This window comes from Brachypodium distachyon, chromosome 3 (assembly GCF_000005505.3).
Source record: "Brachypodium distachyon strain Bd21 chromosome 3, Brachypodium_distachyon_v3.0, whole genome shotgun sequence".
Classification (NCBI taxonomy): domain Eukaryota; kingdom Viridiplantae; phylum Streptophyta; class Magnoliopsida; order Poales; family Poaceae; genus Brachypodium; species Brachypodium distachyon.
Window position 1 is genome coordinate 42617080 of NC_016133.3, and position 22012 is coordinate 42639091.

The 22012-nt window shown below is 47.2% G+C and overlaps 2 protein-coding genes and 3 pseudogenes across 4 annotated transcripts; all 5 read right to left on the reverse strand.

The window, feature by feature from the left end:
• Nucleotides 1–208: 208 nt before the first annotated feature.
• LOC100826876 lies at nucleotides 209–1726 on the reverse strand (annotated as a pseudogene).
• Nucleotides 1727–2574: 848 nt separating this feature from the next.
• LOC104581334 lies at nucleotides 2575–6353 on the reverse strand (annotated as a pseudogene).
• LOC100827490 lies at nucleotides 3998–9066 on the reverse strand (annotated as a pseudogene). The gene is made up of 6 exons (XR_002964950.1): nucleotides 8821–9066; nucleotides 7749–7929; nucleotides 6288–7663; nucleotides 5193–5480; nucleotides 4843–5078; nucleotides 3998–4725 (listed from the first exon to the last, which is right to left on the reverse strand). The product of XR_002964950.1 is annotated as a BTB/POZ and MATH domain-containing protein 2-like (transcript).
• Nucleotides 9067–13044: 3978 nt separating this feature from the next.
• On the reverse strand, nucleotides 13045–18016 carry LOC100828103 (BTB/POZ and MATH domain-containing protein 1). The gene is made up of 3 exons (XM_024461454.1): nucleotides 17618–18016; nucleotides 17276–17532; nucleotides 13045–13947 (listed from the first exon to the last, which is right to left on the reverse strand). Coding segments are annotated over exons 1-3 (1161 nt in total). The 5' UTR covers nucleotides 17619–18016.
• A 1259-nt stretch (nucleotides 18017–19275) lies between these two features.
• LOC100828405 (BTB/POZ and MATH domain-containing protein 1) lies at nucleotides 19276–21342 on the reverse strand. 2 transcript variants are annotated; one of them, XM_003572370.4, is made up of 3 exons: nucleotides 21160–21342; nucleotides 20888–21046; nucleotides 19276–20533 (listed from the first exon to the last, which is right to left on the reverse strand). In XM_003572370.4, exon 3 carries the CDS (start codon nucleotides 20504–20506, stop codon nucleotides 19469–19471), a length of 1038 nt encoding a protein of 345 aa, XP_003572418.1. In that variant the 5' UTR covers nucleotides 20507–20533; nucleotides 20888–21046; nucleotides 21160–21342; the 3' UTR covers nucleotides 19276–19468. The 2 variants fall into 2 exon arrangements, with proteins under 2 accessions (XP_003572418.1, XP_014755790.1); XM_014900304.2 differs by having other exon boundaries at nucleotides 19276–20542.
• Between the last annotated feature and the right edge of the window lie 670 nt (nucleotides 21343–22012).

A 22012-nucleotide genomic window follows, 5' to 3' on the forward strand; every position in this document is an offset into this window, starting at 1 on the left:
CTATCAGAGAGGTGGTGTCTTGCCCTTAATCAATGCGCAATTCAAATCACATGAGAGACAGAAGATACATGGAGTATTGTCAGATTTTTATGGCAGCATAAAGTTCACTCGTCAAATGATCACAGTAGAAGAAAGTTCCGACTTAAGTATGCAAACAACAATACCCACAATTTTGGTATGACAAAATAAGTACTCAGGTGTTTTGAGTCACGACATGCTTGCATTGATCACAAAGTACTCATGAAGCCAGGTTTAGATAGCTAGATACTTAATATCTGAAGTCACATCGGTATAGAAAAAGTGAAGACCCTAAAAGCCGGTAAGCCAGGTTCAGGACATGAAATGCCCGAGACATCACATAGCACTCACCAAATGCCTTAAAACACCGTATTAAAGCTATGCTTGAATGCTTGAACTGTACACATGTAGATGTATTGCGCTATGTCACGTCTCGACCTTGCTTTTCAGCTCATCAGTAATTGATGGAAATTTCTGCAACAATGTCGCAAAGCCATCGGTGAACACGGCCTTCTTGAAATTTTTCTCCACCGCGAAGAAGTTGAAGCACTTGTTCTTCAACTCCGGACAGTTGTATGTCTCAGCGCAAGCTAACGTAGTTGCAACTGTATCAATGGACAAATGTTCCCATAATTTCTGGGCACACATCAGCTTCAGCCTGTCTAGTGCGTAGCGGTCTGCCGCGGCAAGGAGATCCTGAAGCATCTCGACAGAAGAGCACCCAAGCTCGTCATCTCCCGGCAAGTCGTCTGAGTAGATGAAGTGAAGCATACATTTGAATGTAGCAGGTGTAATGTCGTGCCGCTTAATGGAAGACATTGTAGCCTCAGCCATGGAGCCAAGAGCTCCTCTTTGAAGACCCGCGAGCGGGCAGCAAGAAACGCCCGGTGAGCATGGAATGTCTGGTCTTCGACGATAAATGTTACATCTGCCCTATCATTGTGATCTAGCAGGCTGCCGAGATGAGTCCCGATATCTGAAGGTGGAACGGGAATAGGTCTTTCATCAGTGACCATGATGGTACATACAATTGTGATGTGTCCCTCTGCAACATAGTCTTTCTCCAGGTTAGTTCCCTTGACGAACTTCGGCCATCCCCAGGAGTAGCCATCACTATTGACCTCGAAGGCGTGAAGAAGCCTTCTTGCGTCCGTCGCGGATGGTTTGCCGTCTTTATCCATCAAGAAGACATCTAAGATGGCATTGGCACTTCTGGTATTGCTCATGTTCACAGGCGCAAGGAAGAGAGAAAGATACTCTCCCTTGTCATCCTCGCTATGGCCACGCGGGTAGCAGTCAATCCTCCAGAGATGTCCGCCAACGGAGACGACATCCGACTCCACGTACTTGCCGATAGGTAGCTGCTTGGCTTTCTCATAGTCTATTGTCAGCTTGAGGACAGAAGAACACACAATGGTGGTCCGCATCTCCGGCTCGGCCGTCTTAACTCGCTTTGCTCACTGCACAAATTGGTAAGCAATTGTAACACCAAATTTCACCACTGCCGTAAGAACTAAGAATCATACAGATATACGAACCGAAGAGGAGAGCAGAGAGGGGTCGAGAAAGCACTCACTGGCTTGCTGTCGACGGCGATTGGTTGGCCTTGTGAGATTAGTAGGAGATCGTCGTCTTCAACAGGCGGCCTGGCCTGCTGCTGCTGGCGGTGGCGGTCGGTGCTGAGCCGCCGCCGTCGCCCGCGCACCCCGAATCGCGACTCCGCCGGCGCCGTACGCCTCCTCTCCCCGCCGCCCACCCCTGCTCTCGTGTCCGTTACCGTCGCCGCCGCTCGCCGACTTGCTCGGTTACTACTTACTCCCGACTAGGCCTTTGTGAGGCAGCCGAGGGGTCGAAGCAAAATTTCGTTTTCTTAACAAAGCCCAAGGCCCAAACAGACCTGAGGCGCCTTGAACCCAAAATGCGCTGAGTGGGCCAAACATTTGAGGCTAACTGCCCAATTCGTATGCCATTCTGAGCAGCGTCGAGCCCAGAAAAGCTCCTCTATGCCGCTATATGCATCGGCAGGTCCATATGGCCCGATTCCACAAAGAAATTAATCTGATCTTAGAATTTTTTCCCTACATTTTTGGTTTAGAAAAGCTACAAAAAATGCTGACTTGACACCTCCGCGCTACCGCGCATAGTTAAAACCGCTATGTATCCCACATTAGTAACTATTTGATATGGTTTGAATTTGCTATTCCAGGAATTAATCACCAGAAAAATAGTTTGAGGAGAAGTGCTTCTCTTGAATAATTTGAGGACAAAATATGCTAGTTATCCTTGAGAAACAGCAAAAAAAAAAAGGCAAGGAAATGAAGATATCAAATATAAAAATACAGAATTTTGGAAATTTTAAATGACTAAGAAAACCAAGTCTTGAATTTGTTCATCAAAGAATATTAACCGGGTTATCTTTACTACCATAAAATACTCAATTGGTGATGGTGATCCATACTGATTTCGCAAACCCCCTCCCTGCCTTTGCTTCTGCTATCTGAAAATCCATCCCCCGAATTGAACAAGAAGATTGGCAGAAACTCAGAATAATATTACTACTACACAAAGAAGATTCTGTAAGAGGATGAGTTCAAAAGATCAGGCCTAGTTCATCAAATACAAGTGGTTCATCTCCCAATATGCTTGAATTAAAAGACATCAGATAGCACTTACCAAATGCTTACAAAAAGCCATATTACATTATTAAAGCTACGCTTGAATGTACTGAACTATGTATGCACATGTCGATGTACGTACTGTGTGCTATGTTATGTTGCATCAACCTTCTTTTTCAGCTCATCGGCGATCGATGGGAATTTCTGCACCAACATTGCAAAGCCATCGGTGAACACAACCTTCTTGAAATTCTTCTCCACCGCAAAGAATTCAAAGCACTTGTTCTTCAGCTCCGGGCAGTTGTATATTTCGGTGCAGGCTAGCATCGTCGCGACTGTATCGACCAATAAATTCTCCCACGACTTCTGGGCACACATAAGCTTCAGCCGGTCAAGTGCGTACCGGTCTGCCGCGGCGAGTAGATCCTGAAGCATCTCAACGGGGGAGGCCCCAAGCTCATCCTCTCCTGGCCAGGCATCCATGTACATGAAGCATAACTTTGAACGTGGCAGGCGCGATGTCATGCCGCGTAATGGACGGCATCGCGGCATCGCACATGGAGCCGAGGAGCTCCGCTTTCAAGACCGGCGAACGGGCGGCGAGGACAGCCCGATGAGCGAGGAATATCTCACCGTCGATAACAAACGACACATCCGTCCCGGCAGCACCATCCAGCAGGCGGCCGAGATGGTTCCCGATGTCGGACCGCGGCATGGGGAGAGGGCTGTCGTCGATGACCATGACGGCGCACACAATCGTGATGTGCCCATCCGACACATAATCTTTCTCTAAAGTATCCCCCTTGACAATCTTGGGCCATCCCCAGGAGACACATCGAAGGCGTGGTGAAACCTTCCTGCAATGGTGGTGGATGGCTTGCCGTCCCTGTCGATCAAGAAGGCGTCCAAGATGGCATTGACGCTTGATCAATGCAAATATAGTAGTTTTTGTCGAGGTTCTCCACAGGAACTAGGCAGTGACAACAATGTTCGGATAAAGCTAGATCACATGAAAGGATTTTGGAATTTAAAACAAACAAAGAGAAGGTTTCCCACTCAAAAGCAAGACAAGATCATCTACCACGAAACATCACAAGCAATGATCCAAGATAGGGATAGAAACAATTATGGGATTCAGGGTACATAATGACTGCAATATTTTTTTGGTATTTTCAATTTACTTTAGAATCTAAAACACTAAGAAAAGCATACATCAAAGATAGGGGCAGAAGCAAAGACAAAGAACAATATTGACAGAAAGTAATTTCACTAGCAAAAGACTGGGAAGAAGCAAGTTTTTAGATAGGGATAGAAAATTGCACGAAACACATCAACAAGTATACACACAGCCACATTCACAAATATTAGAGTAGAACAACTCAAAGATCTTCATTGACATATAAACAAACAGGTTACGAATCTTATAGCATAGAACAATAATTAAGTGCACACATCGGCCAGAAGCTAAAGAGAGAGTTTAACACAGTGCAAGGCTCAACTAACTTTCCAAAGATCAACAGCATGTTCTTTCTCAGTTCTTGTACACACAAACAGCAAGCAACAAGTAGGAGATAGAGAGAGAGAGTTCGGTGGGGATTTAACCAAAGGAGAGGGCAACAGCACTTGGAGAAGGGGAGGATGTTGCAGGTGGTTGTCGTGCTCGCGTTCCTTGGCTGTTGATTTCTTCGGTGCGTGGGGGAGTAGCAGGTGTTGATGGAGACGATTCGTGCAGCCCGCTGCCGGCGGAGGCGGTATGGAGGAGGAGTAGTAGTGGATCTCGGGAAGGGGCTGCAGCTAGCTCGGTGGCGCGCCGCCACGCTGGCCTGGCCGCGGCGGCGGCCGGTGGTGCATCAGGAGATAGGGGAAAGGGGAAGTGCCAGGCTCAAGGGGATCGAGAGCAGGAGTTAGGGATTTAATCCCTTTGACATTTTTACATCCAGGCCCTTCTCCTTTCTTCTTCTTTCGCAAGTTGGTCTTTTTTTTCTTCACTTCAGCCATTTCTTTCTTCTTTCCTTATGCTCAGGTCCTTCGGTGTATAGGTGCATCAGTAGCTCGTCCAAAATGAGAAGAGTATGTGACTTTTCGCACTTAACTGCAAAAGAGAAGCGACAATGTAATTTTTGCCACATATTACAAGTATTTGTATAAATTCTTTGCATTTTAGAATAATTCAGAGTTCAAAACACAAGATTTCAGATATAATTATGACCTGAAAATAGTTGCGCGAGGAAGACGGAGAGGTACTCCCCCTTGTCGTCCTCATTCTGGCCATGGGGTAGCAGCCGATCCTCCAGAGATGGCCCCCGACGGAGACGACCTCAGAGTGGATGGCCTTGCCGATGGGGAGCTGCTTCCCTTGCTCGTGGTCTACTCTGAACACGACCACGGCGGATCCCGCGATCGTCGTCCTCGACTCCGGCCCTGCCGTCTTGATTCGCTTGCTCACTGGAGAAATTTAGTTGAGCGACTTTGAGGAAATTAACGAATCTTAACACCAGATTGGTTGGAAAACAATGTGTGTATTCGACCGATCTATGGATTAGCAATTGGAAAGAGTACCCGATCTGTGATTTCAAGGAACCGATCGAAGAAGAAGAGCAGAGGAGAGGGGGACTCAATGGCTTGCTCGCCGCCGGGGTTGGCGGCGCTTGGCCTGCTGGTGGTGGCGATCCAGGCGCCGGCGCTGGCGCCGGCCGATCCCGATCCTTGGCGGCGCGTCCGCCGTACGCCGCCGCTCGCGAGTTCTTCCGTTGCTACTTACTCCCCGCTAGGGCTTGATTGGTGACTGACTGAGGCTGGCCCATGCAAACTTCGAGGCGCCTTTGAACCCACCACGTACTACAAGCCCTGTGTTCCCAAATGACCTCTGATGAGTTTATAAAGTCTTACGAGCTCTTGGATGCATCGAGTTTATAAAATCAAAGTTAGTACCTCAAATTGTATATTATCATTGAACGCAAAAAAAAAGAGATCTAAGGATTAATTCAAAAGGATTGAAGCATCTCCTTACCTTAATTAAGGATTAATTACACTTGACAGTTTAGATTTGTCCTTACCTTAAAATTGTTATTGTAGTATCATTTTTCAAATGAAAAGCCATCCTTTTGTCCACAGATATTGCCAAACTCTAAGTTTGTTCACTCAACTCCACATCAAATAAATTTAGTTCCTCAAACGTGTCAAAACTATTTAGATTTGTCCCTTGCCCCACCGAAAAATTGTCTTTGATGATGACTTGGTGGCGCTTTAGCACACGTGGCAGCCCAAAATCAACATTTTGTGAAGTTTTTGGAAAACTCTGCTGATTCAAAGAAAAAGAGGAAAACATATTTTTCACAATTGTTTTGTAGAACTGAAATACTATATATCTAGAAACTTGCTTTTCCCTTTTTGTTAAATGATAGTTTAGAAGAAAATTTTAAAAACAAAGGAAAGTTAGGGAAAATAAATGATATTTTGGAAAAGTTACTGACGACCTGATAATTTTAAACGAAAAAAATAACTTTTAAAAAGGAAGCCTTTTGAATTTCTTGAACCTTTAGCTTCACTCGAGTATTTCTGTTCTTTCTCTCTCTGTTTTTCAATTTTCTGGTTTTGATTTATTTGTTATTCTTGACTGGGATGACACAAAAAAAAATGCAAAACCGCCATTACCTTATCATCTAAACCAGCTTCAGTGATTCCAAATCTCCAACTTGAAGGACCCAGAATATCCAGCATAGAGTTCAGGGGAAAACTTCACTTCGAAAATAGTTGACGAGCCAAAAATAAACTTTTTTTTTCCTTTTTTTCTTCTAATACGTGCTAAGTTCGCACAATTTAAAATGACTTCAAGGGGAATTTCGAATTTGGTGGAAATATCAAACAAAACATGAATTGCACAGGTACTTTTGTTATTTTTAGAGAAAGGAAGAGTTCTGCTCTCTCGGCCTACGCACTGATGCATAATTATGCATATTCAATTCAGGGGTAGCATCAATCCTCCATCCCCTGCATCCTCTCCTTAAGCTCAGCAGTAACCAATGGGAATTTCAGAACCAACCATGCATAACCATCGGTGAACACAGCCTCCTTGAAGTTTTTCTCCACCGCAAGGAAATCAAAGCACTTGTTCTTCAACTCTGGACAGTTGTAGGTTTCTGCACAAGCTAAGGTAGTTGCAACTGTTTCTACCGACACTTTATCCCATAACTTCCGGCTACACATAGACTTCAGTCAGTCCAGTGCGTATCGATCAGCTGCAGCAAGTAGATCCTGAAACATCTCAACAGGAGATTCCCCAAGCTCGCTCTCTCCAGGTAAGGCATCTGTGTACATGAAACGAAGCATAGCTTTGAATGCCGCAGGTGTGATGTCCTTTAGTGTGATGGATGACATTGTAGCCTCGGCCATGGAACCAAAGAGCTCTGCTCTAAAGACCGATGAGCGGGCGGCAAGCACTGCTCGGTGAGCAGTGAATGTCTCGCCGTCGATGACGAATGACACATCCGTCCCGTCAGTGTCATCTAGCAGTCGGCCAAGATGGGTCGTGATGTCTGAAGGGGGCACACAAATAGGGCAGTCATCGATGATCATGATGGCACAAACAAATGTGAAGTGCGACTCCTCATCTACGTAACTGTCCTCCAGAATAGTTCTCTTGACAAAGTGCCTCCATCCCCAGGAGTCACCAGAGCCTCTGCCTCGACCTGTGGCGATTCGGAACGTACGAAGAATCCTTCGTGTCTCTGTCATAGATGGTATGCCGTAATTGTCAATCAAGAAGACCTCGAAGATGGCTGTAACACTTGTGGATTTGCTCATGTGCCTGAGGAAGATTGAAATATATTCGCCACTGCCATCCTCCACATCCCCACGCGGTAAGCACTCAATCCTCCAGAGGTGTTCCCCGACGGAGATGATGTCGGGGTAGACAGCATAGCCGATGGGAGCCTGACTCGCTAGCTCGTCGTCTACTCTTAACTGGACAGCAGCAGAACCCACCATGGTGGTCTGTGCCTCCAACGCCGTCGTCTTAGCTCGCTTGCTCACTACACAATTGAACAATGCACCAATTCAGAGACTACCAAGCCATTCAGCTTCAGGAAACAAATAAGAAGAGCAGAGGGCACTCACTGGCTTGGCAGCCGGTGGAGACGGCAGCGATTGGCGTGCCGGTGGTGGCGATGGGTGCTGGGGCGCGGCCAGGCGCTCCTAGATCTCTTTACATCTGCCCCTGGTCCTCGATGTGTTCACCGCCCACTAGGGCTTATCTTGCTGTCCAGGCCCCTGAGTAACCAATCCACCAATTGTCTATCTGTTCTGGGGTTAGTTCGTTAGGATGTATGCCATAACAAATATTAAGCAAATTGAGAAAGCGGCTATGTATCTTAACCCAGTTTAAATTGATCAAACAAAAGTAATGATGATGAGGGCCAAAGTAAGTCTCCGACCTCTGCATTCCAGGAGTTAAACTGGAAATTCTTTTAGGTCGATCTGTTTCCAGAACCAAGACGATAATGCTTATTGTTGTGCAGTGTAACAATCTCTGAAGTATTTTTTTTTGTTAAAAATGCAGATATCTCAGCAAGTAGGATTGAGAACAATCTTTATAAATTTGGTTTCACAGGACATCTTTGCACGTGTGTAGTACTACAAGGAAAAGACCCTTCAAATCAAAATTATAAATAGAGCAAGCAGGGCAAATTCAACCATCAAGGGAAGCATCTGTCTAATTTTAACTAAATAAATCAAGAATTGACTTTTTAGACCCCGTTTATCTCAGACTGACTGTGTCTGTTCCACTGGAAAACACATGTAACTCCGTAAAGTACCACATTCAAAAGTTCATCATTCATTATTTTACTAACCTAACATACTGAAAAATTGAAATCCCATAATGTAATCACTAATCAGGATGATACTTCTTTTAGGAGCACCTGGTTCCCGGAAAACATGGGCCCATTTTTATATGGAGTGTAAAAAAAGGGTGAATTTCTATGGAGAGGTGCCATTTCTTATCTTCTTATTAATCTTGATTCCTTTCTACTAGTATTATATTGAAGTACGAAGTACTTGTTATAATTTGGGGCTAAACAGATTTAATACATTACAAATTTGCAATCCCTACGTTGGCCTTGTTCCACGTCGCTGAGCACCGTGGGACTAAACAGATTTCAGTGCTAGTACTACAGTTGCGGTTACTTACCCCGAGCAGATTTCAGTGACCTCGTCTGCCGCTTCTCCGGTCGCCGGCGGGATTCTCATCCCATCAATCTCCTCGATCTCTCGCCTGATGATTACCGCGCCAGCCTCGATCCACTCCCCGGTGTCTCGACGGCGAGAGATTGGGATTCGCCTGGAGGAGGAAGGGAAACTCGATTGGAGGATGAGGATTCCGGCCCCGGCCGCCGTTCTCGTGTGCAGTCAAGGTCACTCGTGGTCGACATATAGAGAGACGACGAAGCAGCAACAGCAGGCCGGCTTGGGCTGGACGACACGAGCACATTGGCTTAAGCGGGCTGGACGCATTGCGGCCAGGAGTCCATCTTGTTTTCCCGAGCGCGGCCCAGGCCCATCCTTTAGCGCTTCTTCTTCCTCTGACTTTTTTTTTTTGCAAAACCATATAAGAATAGAGTACGCATGCTTGTCGTTTGGAAATCGAAAATCCAAAAGGCCGTAAGATTTAACCAAATGTACGAATTGTTATTCCATTAATAACTATTATGATTCGCTAAAAAAAACTCTTATGAGTTGTATTTGAAACATGAGAACTATCCATGCATCTAGATCTCTAAATCGATGCTTTATTTAGATTGGTAACCCTTGTTCACGATCGATAAATAAAGAGAAAAAACATATCGTGTCGGTTATTACCGTCTCTTCTTCTCCGCCGTCCCCGCCGAGATCACAAATCCACCGCCTAGCTCGTGTACTTCCGCCGCCGCCGCCCCCGCCCCATGGAAAGATCTCCCACGCCGCCGCCCGGCAAGGCCCCCTCCTCCTCCCACCGCTACCCGGACTGGGTGATGCTGGACCCTCACACCCGCCTCAACTACCCCATAGTCTCCCTCGATTACCCCGAGGGGCTCTACCGCACCACCTCCGCCAGGTCGGAGACTGGGACCGGCGCCACATCGACGTCCGCTTCCACGCTGTCCCGCCGCCGGGGGCCTCTCGCCTCTATGTCAACTGGGATCACCCCAACGGCGGGGATCCGTCGGACGGGAGCGGAGTAGTAGAAGAAGAAGATTCAAATTGGGAGCAGTCGCTAGGGCTGGAACCCCTGGTCGTGGCCGCCCACAGCAACTCCATCCTCCTCAAGCTCAGCCATAAACTCACCATCTCGGATTACTTCTCTACACGGTCGATCCCACCGCCACCGTGTCGCCGTCGCTCCGGCGGCTCCCCACCTGCGACCTTAAGTTCTACGCCTACAAGCACATGTTCTCGCCTGAAGACATTGGCATCCTGTACGATGATCGAAGAGAGGAGCTTGTCGTGGCGGACCTCAAGATTTCCCCCAAAGACGACATAAATGCCTTCACTTTCTTGAATTACGATGCTCCGGTGGAAGCCGCGGTCTGCTTGTATCGCCAGATAAGCTGCAAGAACAACAACTGGGAGGCCACGAGGCCAGAGATCTGCCATGAGAAGGGGCAAGGCAAGGACTTGGGCCTGGTGGCACACTGATGCCGTAATCCCCTACGGTGATTCCTTGGGCTACGTCGATTACTCCCGTGGCATCTTGTTAGCAGACGTGCTCAGTGAGCGCCCTCAGCTCCGGTACGTACGGCTGCCTGTAACAAATATCCCTGTTGGTGATCCGGATGATCGTGAAACCGGGCTCCGAGGGTGCCCGGAACGCTCTCGGAGCGTGTGCGTCACCGATGGCGGCCGCACCATGAAGTTCTTCGACGTTGTCACCACGGCTGTATTGTTCCCGGGTGGCGGCTGCCGCCCTGCTTCCTCTTCGTTTGCCATCAAAGTTTGGAGGTTGAGGTCGGATAACAAGACATGGGAGAAAGAGTGCACCATGGAAGATATCGAGCTCTGGTCTCTACGTGGGTACGGCGATCTTCTGCGTGACACGTCACACGCCATTGTTTCCTCTGGTGAGCATGCAGGAGCCCAATATCGTCTATTTCTTCCTGAGCAACCTTGATGGTTTAGGAGACCACGACGACGACATTACATGGGTTGTTGTGGTTGACATGCTGAAAAAAGGCTCTCCTATCATCGTTTAGATACACCAAAGTATTCTGGAACTCAATTGAGAATGATGGCAACATGTCCTCCGGAAACCTCCCTACTCAAACTGCATTTATGGCTTGTGACTTTTCCAAGTACCTCCTAACCACCAGGTAACTGAAATCTCGCTTTGTTGCTCAAGGGTTCCTGACAGAATTGTACGAGAGCTGACGTACGATCAATTCTGTACGATTCTCGTACGACGCTGCATAGCAGTCTTCGATGGAGCAGCATAGAGCAAGGAAGTCCACTGGATTCACGTCGTACGAGAATCATATCAGCAAAGTGTCGTACGTGTAGTAATTTCGGAATTGTACAGAGACTTTATGCCTTCAAATTTTATCACTGTATTTTTTTTTGCAAAGAATGTTGTACGGAGTATTATTAAACATGTCTTTACTTCTGCTATGCAACTGACTGCCTGAGCAATTTGCCACCTGTACTTCTAGCTCGTTACACATGATCCTAAATCTATAAGAGTCGGAAAAAAAAATTGTTGGGTGGGAATTTGCAAAATCATGAAAATTACCTGTTACAACATGAGAAGTACGGAAAGCCCGGCACCGGATAACCCGTTCGATCTGTGCCAAGATTCTGTTTTTCGCATGTGCACTCGGCCGCTCAAGTCCGAGCGAGAAGGCTGCACAAATATATATCAGCGAGGAATGGATGCGCGACCAGTTACCGGTATATACCAGCAGCGGTAAAAAAGATTTTCCCGAGAAGTGGCAAATGCATTGGGAGAGGCTAATGAGGTTTGAAACGCAAGAAGTCTACCCAGACAGTAACTAATTTTGACGTGAGATTGATGGTTGTTGAGACCCAATGTTCAAACTTGTACTCTCTCCGTCCCAAATTAACTGACGTGACTCGGTGATGAGATTTTAGGTAAGATTTTGCTGCGAACATCTAGTTGCGTATGGGGACTATAATTTCATCTTGTGCAAAACAATGTCCTGTTTGTATTTCGGTTTCTCATGAAAATTACTTACGTGATGGACATATGATGAGCTCACTTCTCTTCAGGAAGAGGAAGGGTCCGTGGTGATGATAGATTGATGGATGCAGTGCTAACAAGAACCTGTTTAATTAAGAAGACCATGCGCCCTATCCTAGTTGAATTATACTTCAAAATTTAACTAAATCCATGTTCAGTACTTTTCGGTTGTTTTATTGGTGTCTTTTTGTTGTGAAATAACTCCACACAAGAGAGGTTATTTATTTTCTTTTCTTTTTCCAAGCGGCCGCTGTTAGCAATAGAACATAGAAAAAAAAGGTTAAACATATGCATTATATTAAAAACAATGCATACATCATTTAGAAATAACACACGCAACAATGGAGAGCACATTAACAACATAAATTCAACCTTCACAAGAACGCCCATAATGATGGATTATGTTGCTCATGTGTAGGCAGCAAACCACATACACGCTTGCAGCATGTCCATGTGGCCTACGCAACATAAAAAACTCGATTTCACTAACCTCATACCGTCAACACTTCTGAGGCACAAACCCTCAAATTTGCCCTGGTCGATGACGAACCCGCCTTGTCGGAGTCTCATTGGAGCAATACCAGGCTCCCTGGACCCATTCCCTATGATCCCACATCTTATCGAGCTTGGTACTCTAGCTTGAGATCATCAATAACACTCCCACTTTCAGCTTTAACAACATAACTTCATCTCATTCAGAATATTGCTTTGGAAGGTAACAGTTAGCACTCACATACTATGTTTCAAATGGAAGTGTGTCTTGCAGGCTATGTCACTCATAGTCACATGAACCGGATTCTAACATGCTTGCATTGATCATATAGTTCTAAAGAAGCTAAGGCTACACATAGTCATATCAGCAGTTCAGCACATAATAAGCCAACGTCTTGAAAGCTTCAAGCAGAGCACAACCCAAGCTTCCGGACAGGGCATGTCCAAGAGAGAAAAAAACAAAAGAGTGTAAATGCTACTAATTTGGCGTAAGCTCCTTATCTTAGCATCTTAGCTGTCTGAAAAACCCACCACTTCACCCCCTGTCAGCAACTCAGCATCACATGGCAGTAACTTAGCACAATATTGTGAGACAAAGACTAAGATTCTGCGACAAGAAGACATGTATTAGGATCAGGCACCTAGTTCATCCAATACAGGTGGTTCATGTCACAACATGTACTCACCAATGTTTTAGACCACCATCCTGGGAACAGCTGCACTGTACACATGTAGATGGATTTCACCATGATAATTTGCTCTTAGTCTTAACCTTATTTTCAGCTCAGCAGTAATCCCTAGGAATTTCTGCAGCAACAATGCAAAACCATCGGTGAAAACAGCCTCCTTGAAATTTTTCTCCAGCGCAAAGAAGTCAAAGCACATATTCTTCAACTCCGGACAGTTGCATGTTTCCGCACAAACTAGGGTGGTTGCAACTGTATCGACCGACAGATTATCCCATAACTTTTGGGCACACATCAGCTTCAGCCGGTCCAATGCATACCGATCGGCCACAGCAAGCAGATCCTGAAGCATCTCAATTGGCGAGTCCCCAAGCTCGTCTTCTCCGGGCAAGGCATCTGTGTACATGAACCGAAGCATAATTTTAAATGTAGCAGCCGCGATGTCGTGCAGCTTGATGGATGCCATTTGGGCCTCGGCCATGGAACCGAAGAGCTCCGCTCTGAAGACCAGCGAGCGAGCACCCAGCACCGCACGATGCGCGGGGAATGTCTCTCCATCGATGTTGAATGACACATCAGTCCCCTCGCTGCGATCCAGCATGCCGCCGAGATGGATGCCAATGTCCGAAGGCGGCACAGGAATAGGTCTTTCAGTTACCACCAAGATGGCGCACACAAAAGTGATGTGTCCAGCTACCACATAATCTTTCTCCAAAACTGTCCGGGTCACGAAAGAACACCATCCGTAGTTGCCGCACGCCGCGAGTCTGAACACATCCATCCTCCTTGTGGCCGTGGTGGACAGGACGCCGTTCTTGTCCAACAAGAAGGCCTTGAAGATGCCCTGAACCTCCCTGGATTTGCCCATGTGCTTCAGGAAGACTGAGAGGTCGCCAACACCCGTGCGATTCTGCCGATAAGCCGGCCTTCCTTCTCGAACTGGAAGCTATTTGCCACGCTGCTGTTGGGCCGTGGGCCGCTTTTGGAGATTTCAACCAGATTCTGCGCCCCACTGAATGATCAAATTCCAACTTCAACGCCCCTGAGGCCACGCACTTCTCTTCATGCTTAAACGACCTGCACCTTCTGGAGATCCCTCTTCTTGGGCGTAATTTCACCTAGTCGGACCAACAACCCAGCCCCATTCTTGTTCGTTTGGATCGGGCCTTTGTCAACCTTCTTTGGAGCGCCCGCTTCCCGAATACAACTCTTTCCTTCCTGCCTTGTGCTACATCCGATCACGTCCCCCCTATCCTCTCTGTCTCGTCTGATATCCCAGTTCCTTCAGTCTTTAGGCTTGATAACCACTTGCTCTCAAACAACGCTTACGGGCAGATGGTCCAACGAATTTGGAACAGCATCGATCCCTCACACTCTGACAGGAGACAACCTGGGTTACTTTGTCGTCGCCTCAAGCAGACGAGAGAGGAAACAAAAAAGTGGTGTCGCCGCACAAGATCGCCGTCTGTCATCTCCCAAAACTACCAAACTGTCATCTCCCTCCTCGACAAATTTGAAGAGTCTAGGCCGTTATCTCCAGATGAACTAGGGCTTCGCACATTGGTCAAGCTTTCCTTGCACTGGCACAATGCGCTGATTGCTTCCTACTGGCGGCAACGAGCTAAAATTAAGGACTACGCCCTCGGCGACGAAAACACAAAATATTTCCACACTTGTGCCTCCATTCGCCTCCGAAAAAAATTAAAAAGCTTTCGGACTTCGAAGGATCCCTGATCTTCTCTCACTCTGCTAAGCAATCAATCCTGTCAGGTTTCTTCTCTTCGATCATTGGTGTCCCTGGCTCCTCTTGTTTCAACTTCGATCTCACCAGCCTACTTTCCTCCTCCCGCCTGACCTCATCCCAGACTCGATCTCTGGTCGCCCCTTTTTCGGACCTCGAAATTAAAGAATGCCTACTCTCCATGAAGGACGACGCAAGCCCAGGCCCTGATGGTTTTGGCCCAGCCTTCTACAAGAAATTTTGGCCCTTTGTTAAGTTCGATCTAAGGGGATTTTTAGCCAACTTCTTCACCCTTTCTGCCGATCTCCATCCGATTAACAAGGCCTTTATTGTTCTTCTTCCGAAAAAACAAGGGGCGTCCTCTCCCGACCACTTTCGCCCGGTCTCTCTACAAAACTGTTGTCTCAAAGTTGCTTCTAAGTGCTTGGCCTTGCGACTACGGCCTCACATCCATGGTCTAGTTCACCTCGATCAAACTGGTTTCGTCCAGGGCCGAAGTATTTCTGAAAACTTCATCTATGCCGCCGACATTGTTCAATCCTGTTTCAAATGGCGACTCCCTTCCATTGCCCTAAAACTTGATTTCCAAAAAACTTTTGACTCTGTCTCTTGGGTGGCCCTTCGCAAAATCCTGAGCGCCAAAGGGTTTCCTGATAAATGGTGCGATTGGATTTCTAACCTTAACTCCTCCAGTCAATCTGCGGTCCTACTCAACGGTTCCTCTGGGCCTTGGATTCAGTGCCGTCGGGGTTTAAGGCAGGGAGACCCCCTTTCCCCGTTTCTTTTCATTCTTGTGGCCGACGTTCTTCAGCGCCTTCTTCTATCGGCGTCCTCCCAGGGCCTCATCTCTCGCCCTATTGATGATAGCTTGCCTTGTCATGTGCTACAATACACCGATGACACTCTAATCATCCTGCACGCTGATTCTGCCCAACTTGCTCATCTTAAGGACGTCCTCCTTCAATTTTCTGCCGCCACCGGCCTGCAAATCAATTTTCACAAAAACACCTTCGCCCCAATTCATGTCGAAACGCAGGCGGCTACAAAGTTGGCTGCCATTTTTGGGTGCCAGGTTTCATCCTTTCCCCAATCCTATCTTGTCCTGCCCCTATCCACCCACAAACTACGCCTTTCGGCTTTCCGCCCTATTATTGATAAAGTTGACCGCCGCCTTGTTGGTTGGAAATGGAAATTGGTTTCTATCGGCGGCCGTGCTATTCTTGTAAAATCTGCTCTGCGTGCGATGCCTTCTTATGCCATGGGGGCCCTCCTTCTTCCGGCCGGCACGATTCACGAAATTGATAAGCGTTGCCATGCTTTCTTTTGGACGGGAGAAGACCATACAAAAGGCGGAAATTGTAAGGTTGCTTGGGATGATGTTTGCGCCCCCATTGGTAAAGGAGGGTTGGGCTTCCGTTGCCTCCGCACGCAAAACGCTTGCCTTTTGCTTAAGCACCTCACCAAGGTCCATCTGCCAGGTTTGGCTCCTTGGGAGCAGCGCTTCGCCCTTTCCTATGGTTGGTCTGCGCTTCGAGACCTCGGAGATCCTCACCACTTAGACACTCTGATCTGGAAGGATATTGTAAAGGGCCTTGATTTCTTCCGGAACATTTCTAAGGTCACCGTTGGGAATGGTCTCTCGACTTCCTTCTGGCTTGATCTGTGGTTAGGCGACACCACCCTGGCTCACCGTTTCCCTGCCTTGTTTTCACACTCCTTGCGACCCAACATTCCGGTAGCTGCAGCGCTTGCTTCTTTTGACAGCTTAACCACTTTCCGGCCTAGGCTTTCCCTTGCGGCGCAATTAGAATTTGGCGACTTGCAACTTTTATTGTCTGTTGTCTTGAATTTACAGGCTCCAGATGTTCGGGTAAGTCGATTGGACGGCAAAGGGCTAGCCACGAAGACAGCGTACTCCTCGGTGATCGGCCGGACGACCGGATGGCTCCGACCATTTGGAAGAATTTTGCAACCAACAAATGCAGGATTTTTATGTGGCTGGCTTGCAAAGGCCACCTATTCACCAATGATCAAAGATTCCGCCGCGGCCTCACCTCCTCTGCAAAATGCCCTTTCCGCGAGCTCCCCGAAACCTCTGCACATCTGTTTCTTCACTGCGCTTCGATCGCCCCGATTTGGTTGAATCTTCAATCGCTCCACCCTGACGCCACGGCCTGTGATTGTTTGGCCGACCTCGCGACCCACTTCCACTCCAACAACGTCAACTCCACAATTATAATAGTTGTGCTTTGGAATATTTGGAAACGAAGGAATGCCATGGTGTTCAATGACTCCACTGAGGAACCCCATGAAGTCATCATGCACTGTGCTTCCGACCTGGTTCTTTGGTCCTCCAGATGCAACTCGCCTCCCCGTAAAGCTCTTCTAAATGACTGGGCAATCATGATGTCCCACCTTGCCTCTAAACTGTAATTCCCCATCCCCATGTAAATTCGACTAACACCTTTGTAAAGTTCAGCATTTTTTAATAAAGTTGTGTAGGCTGGCCTCGGTGCGCCGTAGTTCCGGTAAAAAAAAAAAAAGAGGTCGCCAACACAGAGGATCCTATCCCACGAGGATAACACTCGATCCTCCAGATGTGCCCGCCGGCGGAGACTATGTCCGAGGGGATGCCATCTCCCGGGGGCAGGTCCTTGTTCTTCTCGTAGTCTACCTTGAACTTGAGGAAACCGGAAGCCGCCATGGCGGTCAGCGGCACGCATTCAGTCATCTTAGGTCGCTTCCGCTTCCCCACTGAACAATTGTTAAGCAGATTTAACAACAGATCAGAAGAATATGCTCGAGGAACTGAAGAAGAACAGAGGACGAGGGCACTCGCTTGCTAGCCGCCGCCCGCCGGAGGTGCCGGCAGTTGGCCAGCTGGCGCTAGAGATAGCGCTGGTGCTGAGGCGCCGCCGGCGGATCCTCGGACGCGCACCCGAGTCCCCCCGTCCGCCTTCCTCTGTCTGCCTCCGCCCGTCGCCTGCTCGCCCGGCCGCCGCCGCTCAATCTGTGGAGCCACCGGGTATTCCAAGCTGAAATTAACTGGGCTGGATTGGGTTCACTATTTTTCTTAATATCACTTGTTGGGCCGCTGATAATACCAAGGGTGTACATGGGCCGCTTTTGCGAAAGAAAGTCTCATAGTGCCGCCGTGGCCCTAAAACAAGATAATTAAAAAAAACACTAAAAATGAAATGTACCTTTTTAGAATAGATAATTAAATTTCCCTTGGCTCTTAAATTTTTTTCCATAAAAATCAATGTAAATTCTTTTCAGAGTTGGTAAGGTAGGCGTTGGATCGAAATGATGTTGGTTACCATCCAAAAGTTAGTACGGAGTACCAATTTTTTGGTTGGGTGAGCTTTGGCCACCACCAATTCACCAAAGTACTTTTTTTACCTCACTTCATCAGAGTACTTTTTTTAGAACAGCTAGAACAATTGTTCACAACCGCCATGGGGTTGCATTGTGGTAAGTGCTTCAGGTTTTTTTTTGGCTTGCATTTTCCTATTTGATGGTTTTTGAAACTTCAATTGACGAACTATTTAATACTCCCTCTATTAGTCGGAGGGAGTATACTTGTCGGTTTTAAGAAACCTTTGTTATAAAGATGAGATAGCCATTAAGTTTCAAAAAAAAAGATGAGATAGCCATTGCCCCAGCTGTCAATTGTAGCATCTTCCTTGTTGTGGTTTTCTTCTAAATTTTGTTGCTGACTAAACACTATGTTTTCTCAACCAACAATACAGAAGAGGTGTAGTAGTGTGGCTAGTCCGCATGTCCCTGGATTAAGCATCTTAATAAGGAGAACCAAGTCCACAAGATAACCTTTCCCCCAAAAGAACACATTCCAGCAATCTGTTTATTGCAGATTCAATGACCACTGCACTGATCAAGAGTACAAGACATCGACAGCTTCATGATTTGTCCAGTAGAAATATAAGGATGTTCTGATGTTTTTATCCTGAAGAACTGGTGAAGAAAAAGATGTCAAATTAACAGAATAATACTAGCACACACTGTTGGGAGCATAAGAATGAAATGCAGAGATTTAGGGTGTCATCATCTTTAATAAGAAAATCAGCTGCAACGTCTACCAGGGAGTTCTTGCACTTGATCAGTGTTGCATAATTGGGCATTACATGAGAACTACAGAAGACACATGAAGCGTTTGCTTAAGGCACATCTCGGTATCACCAAATCCAGTTATCCGATGAATCGAGGAACAAAAGTTCACTGTTTAAAAGGCATACTCCAGAATTAGATCTGGCAAATTGACAAACGAAACAAGGACTAGAGTTGACCCGGAGAAACCAACATTTATATTCCATAGAAGCATGCAGTCCGAATGCCAAATTTCAGAAAACTGAACAAAACCTCGGACATGAATCTCTCCCTAAGTACCGACTTTCTCCCTCAGTTCAGCCATAATCGCTGGAAACTTCTGAACCAATTGCAGGTAACCGTGCCATCAAGATGATTCACAACAATATATAAACATATAGAAGAGTGACACCAATATGCAAATAAGAAGATGAGTTCAAAAAGATTAGGCTGCCAGGATTTCCAAGCTCATCACATACGTACAGGATATGCTTGACAATATACGAAAATACCAGGTGACAAACGATACATGAACACCTGAATTAGTAAATTGCAACACACGGGCATCAGGAAAGGAATCCCTCTAGTCCTTGGCCTTCTTCCTTAGCTCAGCAATAATTCCTGGGAACTTCTGAACCAACGCGACGAAACCATCAGTTAACACGGCCTCCCTGAAGTTCTTGTCCTCCGCAAAGAAAGCAATGCATTTGGTTTTCAGCTCAGCGCAGCTGTATGTTTCAGCATAAGATAAAGTTTCAGCTACTGTGTCCGCCGAAACATTATCCCACAGCTTCTTGGCACACATGAGCTTCAGCCTATCCACTGCATAGCGGTCGGCCACGGCAAGCAGATGCTTGTACATCTCAACAGGAGAGTCACCATCGTCACCGAACTCGAGCTTGTCATCCTCAGGCAAGATGTCGGTGTAGATGAACCGGAGGAAGACTTTAAATGTTGCAGGCGCAATGTCTTCCAATGGGATGTGCGACATGCTAGCCTCCGCCATGGGGCCGAATAGCTCCACCTTGAAGACCGGTGACCGGGCGGCGAGCACGGCCCGGTGGGCTGCAAAAGTCGTGCGATCGACGATGAAGGAGACATCGGAACCGTCGTCGGCACAGTCGAGGAGTCGGCCAAGCTGGCTCCCTATGTCTGAGGGCGGCACAGTTAGATGATCGCCGTCGGGCACGACGATGACTCCACATACAATCGTCACCCACCCATCGACCACGTAGCGCGACTCGAGGTTTCTTCGCTTTAGGAACCGTGACCAGCCCAAGGACTTGGAGACCTTGGATGAGAAAAAATGCACGACTCTACGAGCATGGGAAGTAGAAGGCTCGCCGTTCTTGTCCATGACAAAAGCCTCAAAGATCACCTTGATGCCTCTAGCGTTGGTCATATGCCTAAGGTAGATTGCAAGATAATCGGCCGCCACCTCGTCTTCATCATCGCTGTCACTGTCGTCATCGTCCATCTCCCCCTTCCCGCGTGGATAGCATCTAATACTCCAAAGGTGCCCACCGGCAGAGATGACATCGGACTGGACGAAGTCACCGGTGGCGAGCTTTTTCATCTCCGCATAGTGAAGCTTGAACGGCAGAAAACAGGAGTCGCACATCTTGGCTAGTCTGACCACTCCTGACTCCTGAGTAGGCTGCCAGTATTTTAGGTACGTATCTTAGTGTGCATATTTATAGTCACATACAGAGATAATAAAAGGGCAAAGCTTGGGGTAATACCAGTTCTCATATGCATCAAACAAGTAAATGTAAAAGGTGCATACATTAGGTATTTGGGAGAGAAAGGAGCAGACCATAACCATGTACCTCTCCTCTGATCAATGGGAATGCTAACTTCCTTAATATGGATCCAAACATGGTATGCAAGTAAAGGATAAAGAATTGGTACTTTAAGTCGACTCATGAGTCATGACAGAAGCATTTGATGAATCAGGGAGCAAATGTCCACAATTGAATGCTAGGCTGCACAAGAGACTCACCCAATGTAAAATCTCCGGTGCCACAAAATCAATCCTGTAAGCGGGAGGACGGCGGTCAGTTGGTCACGGGAGGGAGGAAGAGGACCAGGCCGGCGGTGGTCGATCGAGCCAGGCAGCTGCGGGAGCACTCTTGCTCCCTATTGACCGCTGTAGCGGCGGCTGCAAGAAGTTGTGCGGGAGAAGAGGCAGATTTAACAAACGATCAAATCGACGAGTTCTAAGGAACTGCAGGAGAAGAGCGGAGGAGCGGAGGAGCCGAGGAGGGCGCTCACTAGCAGTCGGGCCAGCTGGCGGTGGCACCGGTGCTGAGGCGCCGCCGGCTGATCCTCGTCCGCACACCGGAGTGCCCCCGTCCGCCTTCCTCTGCTTCTGCCTCCGCCCGTCGCCTGCTCGCCCGGCCGCCGCCTGCTCTGTGAAGCTGGAGTGAACTGGGCTGGATTGGCTTCCCGATTGTTCTGGGGCGCCTCGAACCAAAACTAATTTCGATCGCCTGTTGGGCTGCCGATATACAAAGGGTGTACATGGGCCGCCCTTGCGAAACGAAATCTCGTACTGCGCCGGCCCTCAAAAAAAAAGAGAACTAAAATATATTCCCTAAAATCAAATGTAACTTTTTTTTTTAGAGTTACTACTAACGTGCCATCAGCGACGTTTTGTACCCGTGCGATTGCGAATTGTATTACAAAAAGAGTACAAAGAGTAGAGACATGTGAAGAAGACAAAAAAAAATAGTAGAGCAAATGCACCTACATCGGAAAGTTTATACAGCGAACAGTCACCGTGGCAAAAAATCACATGAAAGCACATTAAGCCCTGATGACGTGCCAATGTACTTGAATAGACCTCTCGTGTATAGCCGGGATTCATCAAATTTTAGAAAACGTCTCGGCAAATAAGAAGGCAACAATAACACCCGCAAAAAAGAAGGCAACAACAAAGAACTAGAGTTATTCTAGCTGTAGAACCAAAAAAGAACTACTCCGTACCAAATTTACACAAGCCATAGAATCAGCAGCCGCATCTACGTACCATCACAGTATGCAGCTAGCTGCAGCTTTACGGTTAATTGCAATAGATTAGATTGATCACTAGATCCAGTTAACGAAATAAGAACTCAAGTTTGAC

Coding starts and splice junctions, on each gene's coding strand:
- LOC100828103 (XM_024461454.1), bottom strand. Junction 13,948..17,275: donor CGCACCGAGGCCAGCCTACA/CAACTTTATTAA, acceptor GCTTATCGGCAG/AATCGCACGGGTGTTGGCGA.
- LOC100828405 (XM_003572370.4), bottom strand. CDS start 20,506: ATGTGCGACTCCTGTTTTCTGCCGTTCAAGCTTCACTATGCGGAGATG.